This window comes from Pristiophorus japonicus, chromosome 21 (assembly GCF_044704955.1).
Source record: "Pristiophorus japonicus isolate sPriJap1 chromosome 21, sPriJap1.hap1, whole genome shotgun sequence".
In the NCBI taxonomy this organism is placed as follows: Eukaryota; Metazoa; Chordata; class Chondrichthyes; family Pristiophoridae; genus Pristiophorus; species Pristiophorus japonicus.
Window position 1 is genome coordinate 14,111,910 of NC_091997.1, and position 15,294 is coordinate 14,127,203.

At 41.4% G+C, this 15,294-nt stretch overlaps 1 protein-coding gene across 6 annotated transcripts in view; it reads left to right on the plus strand.

Moving 5' to 3' along the window:
* nags (N-acetylglutamate synthase) overlaps positions 1-15,294 on the plus strand; it is a 42,453-nt gene that overhangs the window by 7,288 nt on the left and 19,871 nt on the right. For 3 of the 6 annotated variants that reach the window (XR_011588222.1, XR_011588223.1, XM_070864404.1), the window contains exons 3-6: positions 997-1,210; positions 5,044-5,136; positions 6,714-6,773; positions 10,072-10,252. Coding sequence is in view for 4 of the 6 variants with exons in the window: in XM_070864404.1 (XP_070720505.1) it covers positions 997-1,210; positions 5,044-5,136; positions 6,714-6,773; positions 10,072-10,252 (548 nt within the window). In the remaining 2 variants the exon portion in view is untranslated. The remainder of the gene's footprint in view (positions 1-996; positions 1,211-5,043; positions 5,137-6,713; positions 6,774-10,071; positions 10,253-15,294) is intronic. The other 3 variants (XM_070864406.1, XM_070864407.1, XM_070864408.1) reach the window with 3 other exon arrangements.

A 15,294-nucleotide genomic window follows, 5' to 3' on the forward strand; every position in this document is an offset into this window, starting at 1 on the left:
TTCTCCATTTTTCATTAAAAAGGAAATTTGGTCCCCACTGTTGCATAATGTCTCAACCTCGGGAATAGAATAGTAATGGCTCCTGTATTCAGGAGTGCAGGTGTCCAGATATTCATTTATTCAACTTTCAACCTATAGAAAGTTCCAGAATGAATTTGGAAAAATAGAGGGCCGAATGCCTAAAGATTTTCGTTCATATTCAATAGATGGAACTTGAGTCGAAAAAGGCCATGGTGTATTTCTTTAATATTCTTACTTAAGATTTAGGAACAGGAATAGGTCATTCAGCCCCTCAAGCTGTTCTTTCTTTCAATCAGATCATAGCTGATCTGTATTTGACTCCATTTACACACCTTGGTTCCACAACCCTTCATATCCTTGCCTAACAAAAATCTATCAACCTCAGTTTTGAAATTTTCAAATGTAGTAGCTCCAACAACGGCTTTTTGGGGGAGAGAGTTCCAGATTTTCACTACCCTCTGTGTGAAGAAGTGCTTCTGGATTTCACCCCTGATCGGCCTAGCTCTAATGTTAAGGTTATGGCCCCCTTGTACTGAACTCCCCCACCAGAGGAAACAGTTTACATCGATCAAATCTATTAATTATCTTCATTTAATTTAAATAATTTACAAGCACATTACAATGATGTGCTTGCTTTTTAAGAAAAAAAGATAAAACAAACAAGGGTGGATTTTCTGAGATCTCGCAGGCAGTGAGGTATTATGTCATCTGAGAGGAGTGGGGAAATCTACTCTCTACCTTTTGTGACTTGGGCAGATCATTTAAAAATCTATATGGCCTCTAAGCAAGAAAACTTAGTTCACAAATACCTGGGTTATATTTTTCCTGTTAGAACAGATGTGCTCCTCGATGTCTGCACTATAGTGGTCTTTTTATGAAATAAGAGATCAAAGTGAATATTCTTGATGTTTTGACTGCATAATTTTGCAAAGGATAGCAGCGGCAATTAGATTGACTGTGATTTCTATTGTATAGTTTCGGGAGTGTAGCTTCGATCGAGGAAGATCTGTTAAATTGGAGCCTGGAGTCGGGTCACATTCCTGTCGTCTGCTCTGTGGGAGAGACCTCTGATGGCCGATTGGTGCTTTTAGATTCCTTGGGTGTCACAGCAGCTATTGCCAAATTAATGCAACCCCTGAAAGTGATGTTTCTGAACAATTCAGGAGGTATTCAGGACAGTAACACAAAGGTCAGTAAAGTAACTTTTCCTTGCTCAATCCATAAGCCTGTTATGTCAGGATATCCTATAAAGGACAGTTAATTAGGTTGATGTTTGACACAGCAAAGTGTGAAAACTTACAAATTGGTCCCAAGGAGTGCTGTTGATTTTCCTTTTATTTTTATTAAACAATTTAGAAAATGCATGGACTTGATTAGACGCAATATATCTTCTACCCTTTTTCTTTGTCCCACCTCCGAGTCTTAAACTATCTACACCCTCTCTCTACCAGTTCTCTAAATTGGTAACCTTCTGTCACCCCTAAGTTGCTGCAGAAATCCTTTTCAGTCCTTACTGCCTTCCTAGCTGTAATAATGTTCCTCACACAGTCAAGTGGTCAATCAGGTGCTGCACAGGCAATATTTTCAGACCTTGAGATGATATACTACCGTATTTCACCCCACCAACACTCTCTTTCCCCCCACCACCCCCCCCCCCCCCAAAAAAAATTTGGGAAATCTTACTAAGGGGAGCAGGAGCCAACATTACAGGTAAGGAGGGAAGGATGAACGGAAAGTGCAAGTGAAAAAAATGGGTGTTGGAGGGGATTTTCTGATACATGGAATACACCCACACATCACGTGGGTAGGAGATTCGTACCAAATAGGGAGTATCTTGTCGGATGAGGATTTTGCTTTTTAAATACCAGAAATTGCCCTTGAATGTAGCTGCTGATTTTTGGTACATACATGAACCAAAAATGAAACCGAGGCAGCATTCATCCCTGACAAATATTTCACAATAGGAATAATTTTGATCACAGATACTTGGGTCTTTTGTTCTCTAAGCTCTTCCCAGCATGCGCATGAGCGTTAGAAGAGAACAAATAAATGTTTCAGCGTGATTTATGCTGAGATGGAGCTAATTTAAAGTAGTTAGCTGAGGGGACTGAATGCAGAGCAGATTAGAACGTGACCCTTTCAACTCCAGGACCTGACTTTCAATCAGGTTCTTACTGGGTTGGCCTCACAAAGCAGATTCAGATAATAATGTGGAATTATAATAACTTGCTATTTGTCTGTAAAGGAATCATTGTAACATTACATTCTACTGTTAACAGAAATTCCTAACAATCCCGAATTGTGAAAAAACAGACCTGTAGATGTCTATCTCTGATGTGGCCCTGTTTTCATTAATGCAGAAGGAAAGTGTGGGTGGGGTACTTTCAGTATAGGGTACTCCTTCAAATTAACATTTAAGGCACTGAAATTATACTGTTAGATGTTAAAATATGAATGCTTAATTTTAATTTCCTTCATTATTTTAGTAGAAGAGTTAGCTGTATATATTTTAAATTGAAACAGGAATGGGAATATCTGATAGATGCATGAAACATTCTTCTGTTTGTATGCACTGAGTCATATCAGTTTCCAAAAACTGTTACTTCTTGGGAGATGTATCTTTGGGGTGTATTTTGCAGCCATCTATTGGGTGTCTTACTGCAATGGATCTGCACAAGAGTTTAACGTAACAAATCATGGAATAAAGAAAACTCTCCATAGCTTTGATCAGAGTTTCTCCATATAGAATTCAAAGGTTGGCAAACAGGCTCATATATAGAAATACATAGGGTTAGAATTTCCCCAAAGCCCGCCAGTGTCTGATTGCAGCCCAAAAAACTGCTATGGCTGGGAAGATTATCGTCGGCGCAAACTTTCCGAAAATGGTTTTTAAAATCTGCCCAGCAAAAAATATGGGCCTTGCACCCCCAATCTGGGCGAAAAAGTGCAATTTCGGCTAGATTGGGTGGTGCATAAAAAAAAAACAATGGGCGATTAAATTTAAAAAATCTATAAAAATTTACCCTGAGACTGCGAAAAAAAGAATTTAATTTTTTTAAAAACCTAAATAAAAAAAATTCAAAAAAACATTCCCAACACACGTTAAAATGAAATCACCCCAACAGATTTTGAAAATAAATAGTAAAAAAAAAAACAATCACTTACCTTTTTCTTGCAGACCTACTAATCTACCGCCCAGCTCCACTGATCCCCGTGGGCATTTTTACATTTACTTTTTTATACTTACCTACGGGGGTCCCCACTCAGCCAACGATCGCGCCAGTTTGCTCCCCAGCGGCGCCTAAAACGCCGGCATGCCTCAGTTGGGGAATTTTTCGACGACCCGGTTCTCGCCCAAAACGGCCAATACCGCCGAGAAACCAGGCGGTGAAACAGTGCAAATTCTAGCCCATAGAAGTTACAACACAAACAGGCCAGTCAATCCAATCAGGCAATGTCTGTGTTTACCCATCCATGTGAGCAACTTGTTCTAATCCCAGTTACCCGACATATTCCCAAACCTCTTCAGCCCTTTTTTCCTGCATTCACCTATCCAATCTAATCTTGTATGTTGGTGTAGTTTCTGGCTCAACCACTAACCCTGAATATAAATTCCACATCCTCACAACTTTCTGTGTAAAGAAGTTTCTCCTGTCCTCTTCTAAATCTCTTGCATTTAATTTTGTATCTGTGGCTCCTCATTCTTGACCCCTCAACAACAGAAAATAATAATCTTCTTCTCTACATCATTTCATAATTTTAAACACTTCTATCTTATTGGCTCATAATCTTGTGGTGTTCTAACAAAAAAGACCCAATTTTTCAAGTCTTTCTTCGCATTTGTATTTCCACATACTGGGCAGCATCCTTGTGATTGTGAGTTGTATCCTCTCTAAATCTTTGGAGCCAAAATTCCCTATCGCCCCGGTTGGGGGCGGTAACCACTCCGGGGTTCGGACATTCTGCGCCTGGCACAGAAGTCCCGCCCCGGAAGCGAAATTCAGGTTACCACCCCTCCACAGGAAGTGGAGCGCAATGTTGTGCATCCACTTCCCTTTTGGGCGGGATCGGGATCGCTATCTAACCAATTTTTAATCCAGTTTTCTATCATCCCTCTAACTCCATCAAATCCCTTACTATTGTGGACATTACTGGAGTATATTATCAGTGAAGCAACCCAATCAACTGGGTATGATTTCCAGCCACTGGCAGCATAAAGCTGCCTGTGTGCACAGAGAAGTTGAGAGTGCAGTAAGATGAACACTACTAGAATCAGCATTTGTGGAAACACTGCTTAGACGAGGGTCTTGTATGTATTGAAAGTACTCCCTTACACTTTCCTTCAACTCTAATTAACAGTGTGCATGTATTGCTTTTGTTTAAGGATTTTGGTAGCTCACTTCAATCAGCCTAGATGAAAGTCTCTCTCTGATGGCTGCAAAGGTCCCATGTGCAATGAGTTTAGGACAGCCTCGTCCCAATTTCTGGTTGAGATGTGCCTAGACCACAAGGTACCCATCCTTTGGCACAATTTGGCACTAAATTTGCAAACTCAATTCAGAGTCCATAAAAATGGCTGGTGTGGGAAAGGAAGTTAGAATTATGGCACATTGTTCAGGAAGAGTAGAGGGAGCTTTACTCTGCATCTGGCTGTGCGATACCTAACCTGGAAGTGCTTAATACTGGCATCGGGTGCAACAAGTAGGAAAGGTGTTGCATTATCCAATTTCATCGGCGCCAATATCCCTCATTTTGATGAGCACAAAAATTGACCAAAAGCATAAATTTATGAATTCCTTTTATTTTCCTGGCTTTAGCATGTGCAGGTAACTTGTTTCATTCTACATTCAGCACATCATGTGCCACTAAGAGTAAGTCTGGGTCACGAACCGGGAGAATGGCATTGGCCGTCCCTTCTGGCATCATGTATAAAAGGTGCCTCCCCTGGCATTGCCAGTTTCAGAGACTCTTCTGCAGCTGGCCTGCATTAGACAAGAAGACCTCATTGTAATTGTTTTTCAGTTTCGTCGTTGTCAAAGCGCTGCTTCAAGTGCCAATGGGCGTTTTGAGCGTCGAACAATCTCTCTTGGTACCAGCTGTGTGGAGAACCTTCAGGTACGTAGGTAGAGTTGATTTTGGCACCGGCCCTTTAAGATGATGATGGGACATGTACTCCACTCCCCTGGTGACTGTGCCTCTACTGTCTACAATGCAGAGATTGGCAAATGTGGACTTGCCCCTTTATGGAAGACCAAGTCTAATTTATTTTATTTGTGCTTTGGTTTTGAGCTTTACTCAGCAGATTTTTTTGATCTATTTAGTGTTGTGCTTGCCAATGTTTTGATAGAACAGATCCCTTGCATCTTGTATCTTATTACTTCTTTTTGTATTTTTTTTCCCAAATTCATGAGATCCACAGAGGCAGTACATTGGAGCACCAAATCTCAGTTGTACCATTAAGCTGAGGCACCAAGTCAAAGTCAGAATGTTCTCCCTGACAAGATAGAGGGAAAATTAGAATGAATGCAGTCAGTGCAGAACAGGATTGGGAGATGTCTGACTAGATTGCCTGTTGTTGTGCCCACATTTTCATGGACTGGGCAGAAAGAAAATTTACCCTCGTACTAAATAAATTCAATCCACAAATCAAAATCAGCACACTGGCAACAACCTGGCAACAGGTTACCTGCCTGACTCTTCAGGGGAGTGATGTGTGTGGGCCTACAATAAATGAAGAAAATAGGGGGTTGCTGTCTGCTAATAAGTTTATAAAGTTACTCATAATGTGTCTCTCCTTTTTTCTCTCTTTCAGTCCATCTGCTTCCTGATTTTTTTTTTAGGTGGTCTCTGTCTAGATTGCATTCTTCCCCAAATGAAAGGGTGCTCCCCAGGCCTCTGCCAGGGCAGCACTTAATATAAGTGGTACGAGGCAAATGACAGTCACTTGAGTTTATGCACCCTCTTTTTGAAAAAAAAATGTTCCTGCTGTATCAACACAATGAATAGATTTGTAACAAGCTACAACTGTTTGTGTAATGATTGATTTCTAACATTTCATACAAGTTGGATGAGTGTAATTATTCAGTTTTTTTTTGTAATAATGATTTAATGGAGGATGATAACTGGAAGGAATTGATGTTTATTACACGTGAGTTTTGTGAGGTCAAGTGGAATAAACACTGACCAGGGTCTTCTGCTTGTGCTCTTGCCAGTCAGCGATTTCCTCCATGCATTTTAATGGACAGGAAAGAACATAGGAAATAGGAGCAGGAGTAGGCCACTTGGCCCTTCATGCCTGCACTGCCATTTAACAAGATCATAGCTCATCTTCAACCTCAACTCCACTTTCCCACCCTATCCCCATATCCCTTGAATCGCTTAGAATCTAACAATCTGTCGATCTCAGCCTTGAATATACTCAACAACGGAGCATTCACAGCCCTCTGGGGTAGAGAATTCCAAAGTTTCACAACTCTCTGAGTGAAGAGATTTCTCTTCATCTCGGTCCTAAATGGCCGACCTCTTATCCTGAGATGATTCCCCCTAGTTCTAGACTCTCCAGCCAGGAGAAACAGCCTCTCAGCATCTACCCTATCAAGCCCTCTCAGAATCTAATATGTTTCAATGAGATCACCTCTCGTTCTTCGATACTCCAGAGAGTATGGCCCATTCTACTCAATTTCTCCTCATAGGACAGCCCTCTCATCCTACCAGGAATCAATCTAGAGAACCTTCGCTGGACTCCCTCTAAGGCAAGTATATCCTTCCTTAGTACGGAGACCAAAACTGTACACAGTATTCCAGGTGTGATCTCATCCTAGCCCTTTACAATTGCAGCAAGACTTCCTTGCACTTGTACTCCAGCCCCCTTGCAATAAAGACCATCATATAATTTGCCTTCCTAATTGCTTGCTGTACCTGCATGCTAACTCTCTGAGCTGTGTAGAAGGACACCCAAATCTGAACACCAATATGTAATAGTGTGTCTCCATTTAAAAAATATTCTGTTTTTCTATTCTTCCTACCAAAGTGAATAACCTCACATTTCCCCACATTCAACTCCATCTGCCTTATTGCTCACTCACTTAATCTGTCTACAGTCTATATCCCTTTGCTGATTCTTTGTGTCTTCCTCACACCTTACCTTTTGACCTAGCTTTGTATCATCAGCACACTTGGATACATTATACTTGATCCCTTCATCTAAATCATTCATTAAGATTGAAAATTGTGGTCTGACACCCAGCCCATCACTCTATTACCAATGAATGCTTTTAGCATGTATCTTTGAAATAATCTTTTCAAGTCTTTTTGTTTCTTGTGTGTTTATTTCACTTCATTTTGGCATTCTTTTGTGTGGTTTAAGTTGATGGATGTATCATCTGCACTGTGTGAGTTGGTTACTGCTTATGGTGATAGTCAGGTAGGACGTGTAGAATGTGACAATTGTTTTTGTAGGACTCAAGCTCGTATCGCAAGCAAAATGAAGTGGATGTAATGGCTGTGCACTTGGCTGAGGGAGCATTGTGCATGTAATGTGCATGATTGAGCTATCATTGTGGACATGTTGGATTTTTGAGTAGACTGAATGGAGTGGTTGTTATATAATGTATAGTTTATTTCTTAATTTTCTGCCTTGTTATGCAAGATATATGTGATATCCTTGATTTTGTAGTCACACGTCAGTCAGCTTTATTACTGTTTCACATACATCCTACCATATGCACATTGGCCAGCCTAGTGTTGATAATCATTAACAAAGTTTTCTAACCGTACATTATATTATAAAGAAAAGCAAATTGGTGTGAGTTTATAATGCCATTATTCCCACAAGTTAAAGTGATTATGGAAAATTTACCAGGTGCATTAAAATGACACTCCTTACACATACTAAGCATCATGATAAACAGCAATGACCATTGGATAGATATAGTTAAACTTCTCATAGAAATTAATTTAAAAAATTTGTAGTAGAATGCAGAATATGTAAGGAGCTTCAAAATTCTATGGAATCGGAATTTGTGCAGTGAGAACAGAGGCATTGAAGGGTGTCATCGGACCATTCTTTGTTACTTTCAAAACTGTGGATTTCTCTATATAGCTTTGAACTTTACTATGAAGCGGTTCATTATGAAGAGCACAATCTATCCAATAAAAAGGGGCATAGGACATGTCCCCAAAGCAGGCATGTTCGATATCAACTTTTTCAACTGTCGTTCTACTTGATCAAGAATGCCTGTCTTGGATGATTTATCCGCGTCTTGTGTCTGTTGAGAAAGCATATCCTGTAAACTTCAAACTGACATGATTTGCGAAGTTGTGAATCATTTTAAAGTTCGGCGGTTTCCAAGGGCCTCACCAGAACACCCCTTAAGCTTCTGACCGTGTACCCAAAACTGCTGTTTATTTTATATCTGTGCCTGCCAAACTTTCTTTCTATGCATGACTCAAACAAATACAGGACAGGGTAGTTTCAATGTGGTGCATAGCCTCCTGCCGGGTAAAAGCTGAATAAAGGAAACCTGTTGCAATATTGGGCTTTAATATTGGGTTTTCAATAGTTGCGTACACCAAATATTTCAAAATGGCTCCTGCCCAACCAAATAATCTGTTTTGGACATTCCTGCTAATTGTTAGATATATTTAGAAAGCATACGTTTCAAAAGTGTTTTTAGATATTACTGGTTCCCATGAAACAATTACTTTCATATTTAACCATAATGGTTTGTCCCTTTGTGGTTTTGAACCTTGTTGTACAGAATATCTACAATGAAGATCGGGAGTAACCGTTTAGTCTTTGAGGTCATAAACTTCCAGTGGATGAGATACACAAAACCTACCTGTAAAATAGATACTTTATTTCTCTCTCCTGAAATTCTTCACCTAATATATAAACTATTTCCTAGTCCTCTTTACGGCAGTACAGGTATATAGTTATTCCTGATTTTAAAAAAACATTGAGGGATAATTTCAACATCTGTTGCTCCCAGCATTTTAACATTTACCAAAGTGATTTGGTACCTAATAGCTTTTTTTTAAATGGGGAAATACCAGGTTCCAAAGGTTCAAATTGAAAAAAAGAAAGACTTGCATTTATATAGCATCTTTCACGACCACCGGACGTCTAAAAGTGCTTTACAGCTAATGGAGTACTTTTGGAGTGTAGCCACTGTCATCATCATCATCATAGGCAGTCCCTCAAAATCGAGGCAGACTTGCTTCCACTCTAAAAGTGAGTTCTTAGGTGACTGAACAGTCCAACACCACCGCAGGTCGGGGCTATAAATAGAGCTGGAGCGCCGAGCCCTGGAACATCATGGGCGAAGGTGCAGCGAATGAGGGTACGGGCAAGCCCACTCTGCGATACGTGTGCGCACTTGGTCCGTGAAGCTGAACAGGTCTCCAGTCGTCCTGGTTCAACCCTTGCCACTGGATAAAGGCCTAGCTCTGTCAAGCCCGTGTGGTGGTTGGTGTGCAACGATCACCACACGTTAAAAAAAATCCACGCACAGGCATCTTCCACCCCCTCAATTGGAGTTCAGGACATCGGGTTCTTCATTGAGACATCTGTGAACTCTTGTGGAAGCAAGTCATCCTCGTTCGAGGGACCGCCTATGATGATGGAGTTAGTCGCTGTCACAGGTGGGACAGACATTCGTTGAAGGAAAGGGTGGGTGGGACTGGCTTGCTGCATGCAGGCAGCGGCCACTGAAGTGTGGGAAACGCGGCAGCCAATTTGCGCACTGCAAGCTCCCACAAACAGCAATGTAACAATGACGAGATAATCTCTTTTTTGTTATGTTGACTGAGGGATAAATATTGACAATCGGATTGCATAGTGCAGACAATTCACAGATAAAATATGGCACACACTGCAGAATAACATTCCATGACCTATCCAAAGCATAATGCAGAATTCATTTATAGTGCTCAAGCCAAGTCCTAAGTGAATTAAGTGAAGTGTATTTACTCTGTAATATTAATGTTTATGGTTCTCCACGACTGTAACTTCCTGGGTGGTTGATAAACATGTTCTTTTGCACGGTGCAGGTTATGGCACAGGTCAATCTTCCGTCTGATCTCGATCTTCTGTCAAATACAAACTGGATCAGTCATAAAGAGGAACAGAAAGCAAAGGTGATAATGGATCTCCTCAACCACATGCCATCAGAATCATCTGCTGTCATCACTTCTGCCGACACTATACTCACCGAGCTCTTCAGTCACAGAGGTATCATTCTGTCATTTATGATTCTTGTTGCGTTCTAGACATTGATATATTATAAATAGGAAATATTCAAAGCTAGTGGAATGACAAATCCTGGTCTCCTCCAATCGTCTCGGATCTCCTTGCCACTGGACCAAGACCTTGCTCTGTCAAGCCCGTGTGGTGGCTGGTGTGCAACAGCCACCCCACGTTAAAAAAATCCACGCACAGGCATCTTCCACCCTTAAAAATGAAGTTTGGTACCTGGAACATCAGGCCCGCATTGGTCTCATCAGTCACCTTAGAACTCATTTTAGTGTGGAAGCAAGTCATCCTCAACTCCAGGGGGACTGCCTAAAAAGAAGAAATGCTGTAAGGTTTTTTAATGAATTGCATGCAATTATTAGATTCTACCCTTGTATAGACTCCAGTATTTATTGCGTATTGTGGAGTTACCTATAATTACATGGACTGAATGGCCTATTTCTGTGTTATTGATTCTAACAGGTCTATGCTGGTGTTTATAGTCCACGCGAGCTTCCTCCTGCTTTAATTATGTCTGCTCAAATGATGTCTACTCAAAGTATTTATTTGGATAGCAGACATAATATATTAGCATGGTTAGAGGATTGGCTAACTAACAGAGAAAAGAGTCGGGATAAATGGTTCATTCTCTGGTTGGTAACTAGTGGGGTGTCGCAGGTATCAGTGCTGGGACCCCAACTATTTACAATCTATATTAACGACTTCAAAGAAGGGACTGAGTGTAACGTAGCCAAGTTTGCTGATGATACAAAGATGGGAGGAAAAGCAATGTGTGAGGAGGACACAAAAAATCTGCAAAAGGACATAGATAGGCTAAGTGAGTGAGCAAAAATTTGGCAGATGGAGTATAATGTTGGAAAGTGTGAAGTCGTGCACTTTGGCAGAAAAAAAACAAAGAGCAAGTTATTATTTAAATAGAGAAAGATTGCAAAGTGCCGCAGTACAGCGGGACCTGGGGTACTTGTGCATAAAACACAAAAGGATAGTATGCAGGTACAGCAAGTGATCAGGAAGGCCAATGGTATCTTGGTCTTTATTGCAAAGGGGATGGAGTATAAAAACAGGGAAATCTTACTACAGCTATATAAGGTATTGGTGAAGCCACACCTGGAATACTGCATGCAGTTTTGGTTTCCATATTTACGAAAGGATATACTTGCTTTGGAGGCAGTTCAGAGAAGGTTCACTGGGTTGATTCCGGGGATGAGGGGGTTGACCTATGAGGAAAAGTTGAGTAGATTGGACCTCTACTCATTGGAATTCAGAAGAATGAGAGGTGATCTTATCGAAACGTATAAGATTATGAGGGGGCTTGACAAGGTGGATGCAGAGAGAATGTTTCCACTGATGCGGGGGGGGGGGGGGCGCGGAGACTAGAACTAGGGGGCATAATCTTAGAATAAGGGGCAGCCCATTTAAAACTGAGATGAGGAGAAATGTCTTCTCTCAGAAGGTTGTAAATCTGTGGACTTTGCTGCCTCAGAGAGCTATGGAAGCTGGACATTGAATAAATTTAAGACAGAAATAGACAGTTTCTTAAATGATAAGGGGATAAGGGGTTATGGGGAGCGGGCGGGGAAGTGGAGCTGAATCCATGATCAGATCAGCCATGATTTTATTGAATGGCGGAGCAGGCTGAAGGGGCCGTATGGTCTACTCCTGTTCCTATTTCTTATGTTCTTATGTTCTTATAATAGCAATAATGGACCACTGCATTAGGGCAAGGAACCATCTGAATGGTGAGTCCGGTGTCAGTGTAATACACCAAAGCTCACTGTGCTGGAAACTACCAATTTAAAAAAGAATCTGAGAAAACATGAGATAAATAAGTTGTGGTGAAAAGCTTGTATGCTGTAGGAGGAAGCAAAGGTTGAGGGGAGTAAGCAGATTCAGTCTACACGTCCTATGAAAGTAAATTAAGGCGCGATGTGTCATGATTTCAACACCGGGAGGAGGACAGCATATTTGAAGTTCAAAGGAGCAATGACCAGGATGATGTTGATAAATAGAGATAAGTTGGGTTGCAGTGGAGGGAGAGAGTGTGATTGGAGGATACAAGTTTAGAAGGATATCCTATGATACCACAGACTTTTTTTCTGTAAGCCTATCCTGTTGCACGACAGATGTGCTTTTAAGAGCCTCCATGGATTGGGAAGCAACTTTTAAGCCTTGTATGGTCTTTGTCACCTATGGAGGATTGATCACCCCTGTGCTCACTGGCCTACAGTGGCTCCTGATCCAACAATGTCTCAAATTTAAAATTCTCATCCTTATGTTCAAATCCCTCTGTGGCCTCGCCCCTCCCTATCTCCGTAACCTCCTACAATCCTCCGAGAACGCTGTGGTCTGCCCCACCATTGGCGGCCTTGTCTTCAGTCCTCTGAGCCCAAAGCTCTGGCATTCCCTCCCTAAAGCTCTCCATCTCTCCTTCTTTAAGATGCTCCTTAAAATCTACCTCTTTGACCAAGCTTTTAGTCACCTGTCCTAATATCTCCTTAAATGGCTCGGTGTCAAATTGTGCCTGATAACACACCTTGGGACCTTTTACTACATTAAAGGTGCTATATAAATGCAAGTTGCTACTGTTGTTGTTGAGGGGAAAAGAAATGTTTGGCACAAAAGAGCAACCAAGAGTTCTTGGAGGCAGCTTTAACAATGGAGAAGATATGCAAGATCAGTTTGAGATAGTACGGACAAATGTAGATGAAGAAATGAGAGTGGCATCCTCAAGGGACACGAGTGGAAACTGTTGGTTGAACTTCTGAGAAACACAAAGAAATTGTGACTTTTGATGAATTGAAAGAAACAAAATTTTCATTGCTCTGTCGAAGAGCATAATGAGATCAACATGTAATGAATCAACCACTGCATTGTGAAAAGACGTGAGGTTGTGTGCATTGAGGGTGTTCAATGTGAAGAATGTTGATGAATAGAGTTGGAATTTTGAGGGTTTTTTTAAATAATGGATCGGATTAGATGATAAGTGGAGAAGATCATTGATGTGGGAAAAGTGGGAGAGTAGATGAAGCGATTGTTATAGAAAGAGACACGAGTGTGAGAGAGCAATCCCTTTGATTTATGGAAAATGTACGAAGTGTGTAAATGTAAAGGCTAATGGACTTGTTGGCCTTTATCTCACGGGGGTGGAATGCAAAAGTGAGGGAGTGACGCTTCAGCTGTACAGAGCCTTGGTCAGACCTCATCTGGAGTACAGCGTTTAGTTTTGGGCACCACCTCTCAAAGGACTGGAGGGCACAGTGCAGTTCACCAGAGTGATGCCAGGGTTTAAAGGGTTAAACCTCACTACCACTTCTTTCGACCCCCTCCACGGTCTCTAATTTGTCAGGCTGCTTGTCCGACATCCAGTTCTGGATGAGCAGAAATTTTCTCCAATTGAATATTAGGAAGTCCGAAGCCATTGTTTTCAGTCCCCACCACAAACTCTGTTCCCTAGCCACTGACTCCATCCCTCTACCCAGCTTCTGTCTGAGGCTGAACCACACTGTTCGCAACCTTGATGTCACATTTGACCCTGAACTGAGCTTTCGATCACATATCTGCAGCATAACTAAGACCGCCTATTTCCACCTCCGTAACATTGCCCAAATCCACCCTTGCCTCGGCTCATCCGCTGCTGAAACCCTCATCCATGCCTTTGTTACCTCTAGACTTGACTATTCCAATGCACTCCTGGCTGGACTCCCAGATTCTACCCTCCATAACTAGAGGTGATCCAAAACTTGGCTGCCTGTGTACTAATACGCACCAACTGTGCTCGCTGACCTACATTGGCTTCCGGTCAAGCAAAACCTCGATTTCAAAATTCTCTTATTTTTAAATCCCTCCATAGCCTCACCCCTCCCTATCTCTCTCATCTTCTCCGGCCCAACAACCCCCCCCCACCCCACCCAAAGATGTCTGCGCTTCTCTAATTCTGCCCTCTTGAGCATTCCTGATTATAATCGCTCAACCATTGGTTGCTGTACCTTCTGTTGCCTAGGCCCCAACCTCTGGAACTCCCTGCCGAAACCTCTCCGCCTCTCTTCCCCCTTCTAGACACTCCTTAAAACCTACCTACTGCGCTAATTTCTACTTGTGTGTTTCGGTGTCAAATTGTTTTATCTCATAATACTCCTGTGAAGTGCCTTGGGATATTTCACTACATTAAAGGTGCTATATAAATACAATAAATGATGAGGTCAGATTACATAAACTTGGTTTGTATTCCATTGATCTAATCAAAAGTCTTTAAAATAATAGATACAAAAGGGTAGATACAGAGAAATTATTTCCCCTTGGGGAGGAGTCCAGAACAGGCAGCTTAATCTTAAAAATAGAGCTAGGCTATTTAGGAGTGAAATCAGGAAGCATTTTTTCAAACAAAAGGTAGTATAAATCTGGTTCTCGCTACCCCGGAAGCCTGTGGATGCTGTCTCAATCGAAATTTTCAAGACTGAGATCAATAGATTTATGTTGGGTACAGGTATCGAGTAATATGGAGCAAAGGCAGGTATATTAAGTTGAGGTATAGATCAGCCATGATCTTATTGAATGGCGCAGCAAACTTGAGTGGCTGAATAGCCGCCTCCTGTTCCTATGAGTCATCAGCGACAACATAAGCATTATTGCATAGACAGATCAAATTGAGAGGAAACCACATAGCAATGCATATAACTTTGGATAGATGATGGTAACTTCCTCAGAAGTGTGCAGGGAAAGATCCTTGCAGATTTGCAAATTTCTAAGATGACAACAAAAATGTGCATGAACGGAGTTCCAGAGCAGAGGCACAAATTGAAGACATAAGGGTTACCATTAAGTCCAGAAGCTTTGTTAGATTGCAGAGTTTGGAAGATCCAATGGACAGAGTGAGGTTCTTTGCTAAGATCCTCCGGTATGGACTTGAAGAGAAATGTGAGACAAAGACCACTTTTCCTTTAAGGGGCTTGCAACTGACCTATCAGAACTGATGAAAGGTGATAAAAATAATTTACAGAATTTGAAGAGACGGCTTTGGCAGA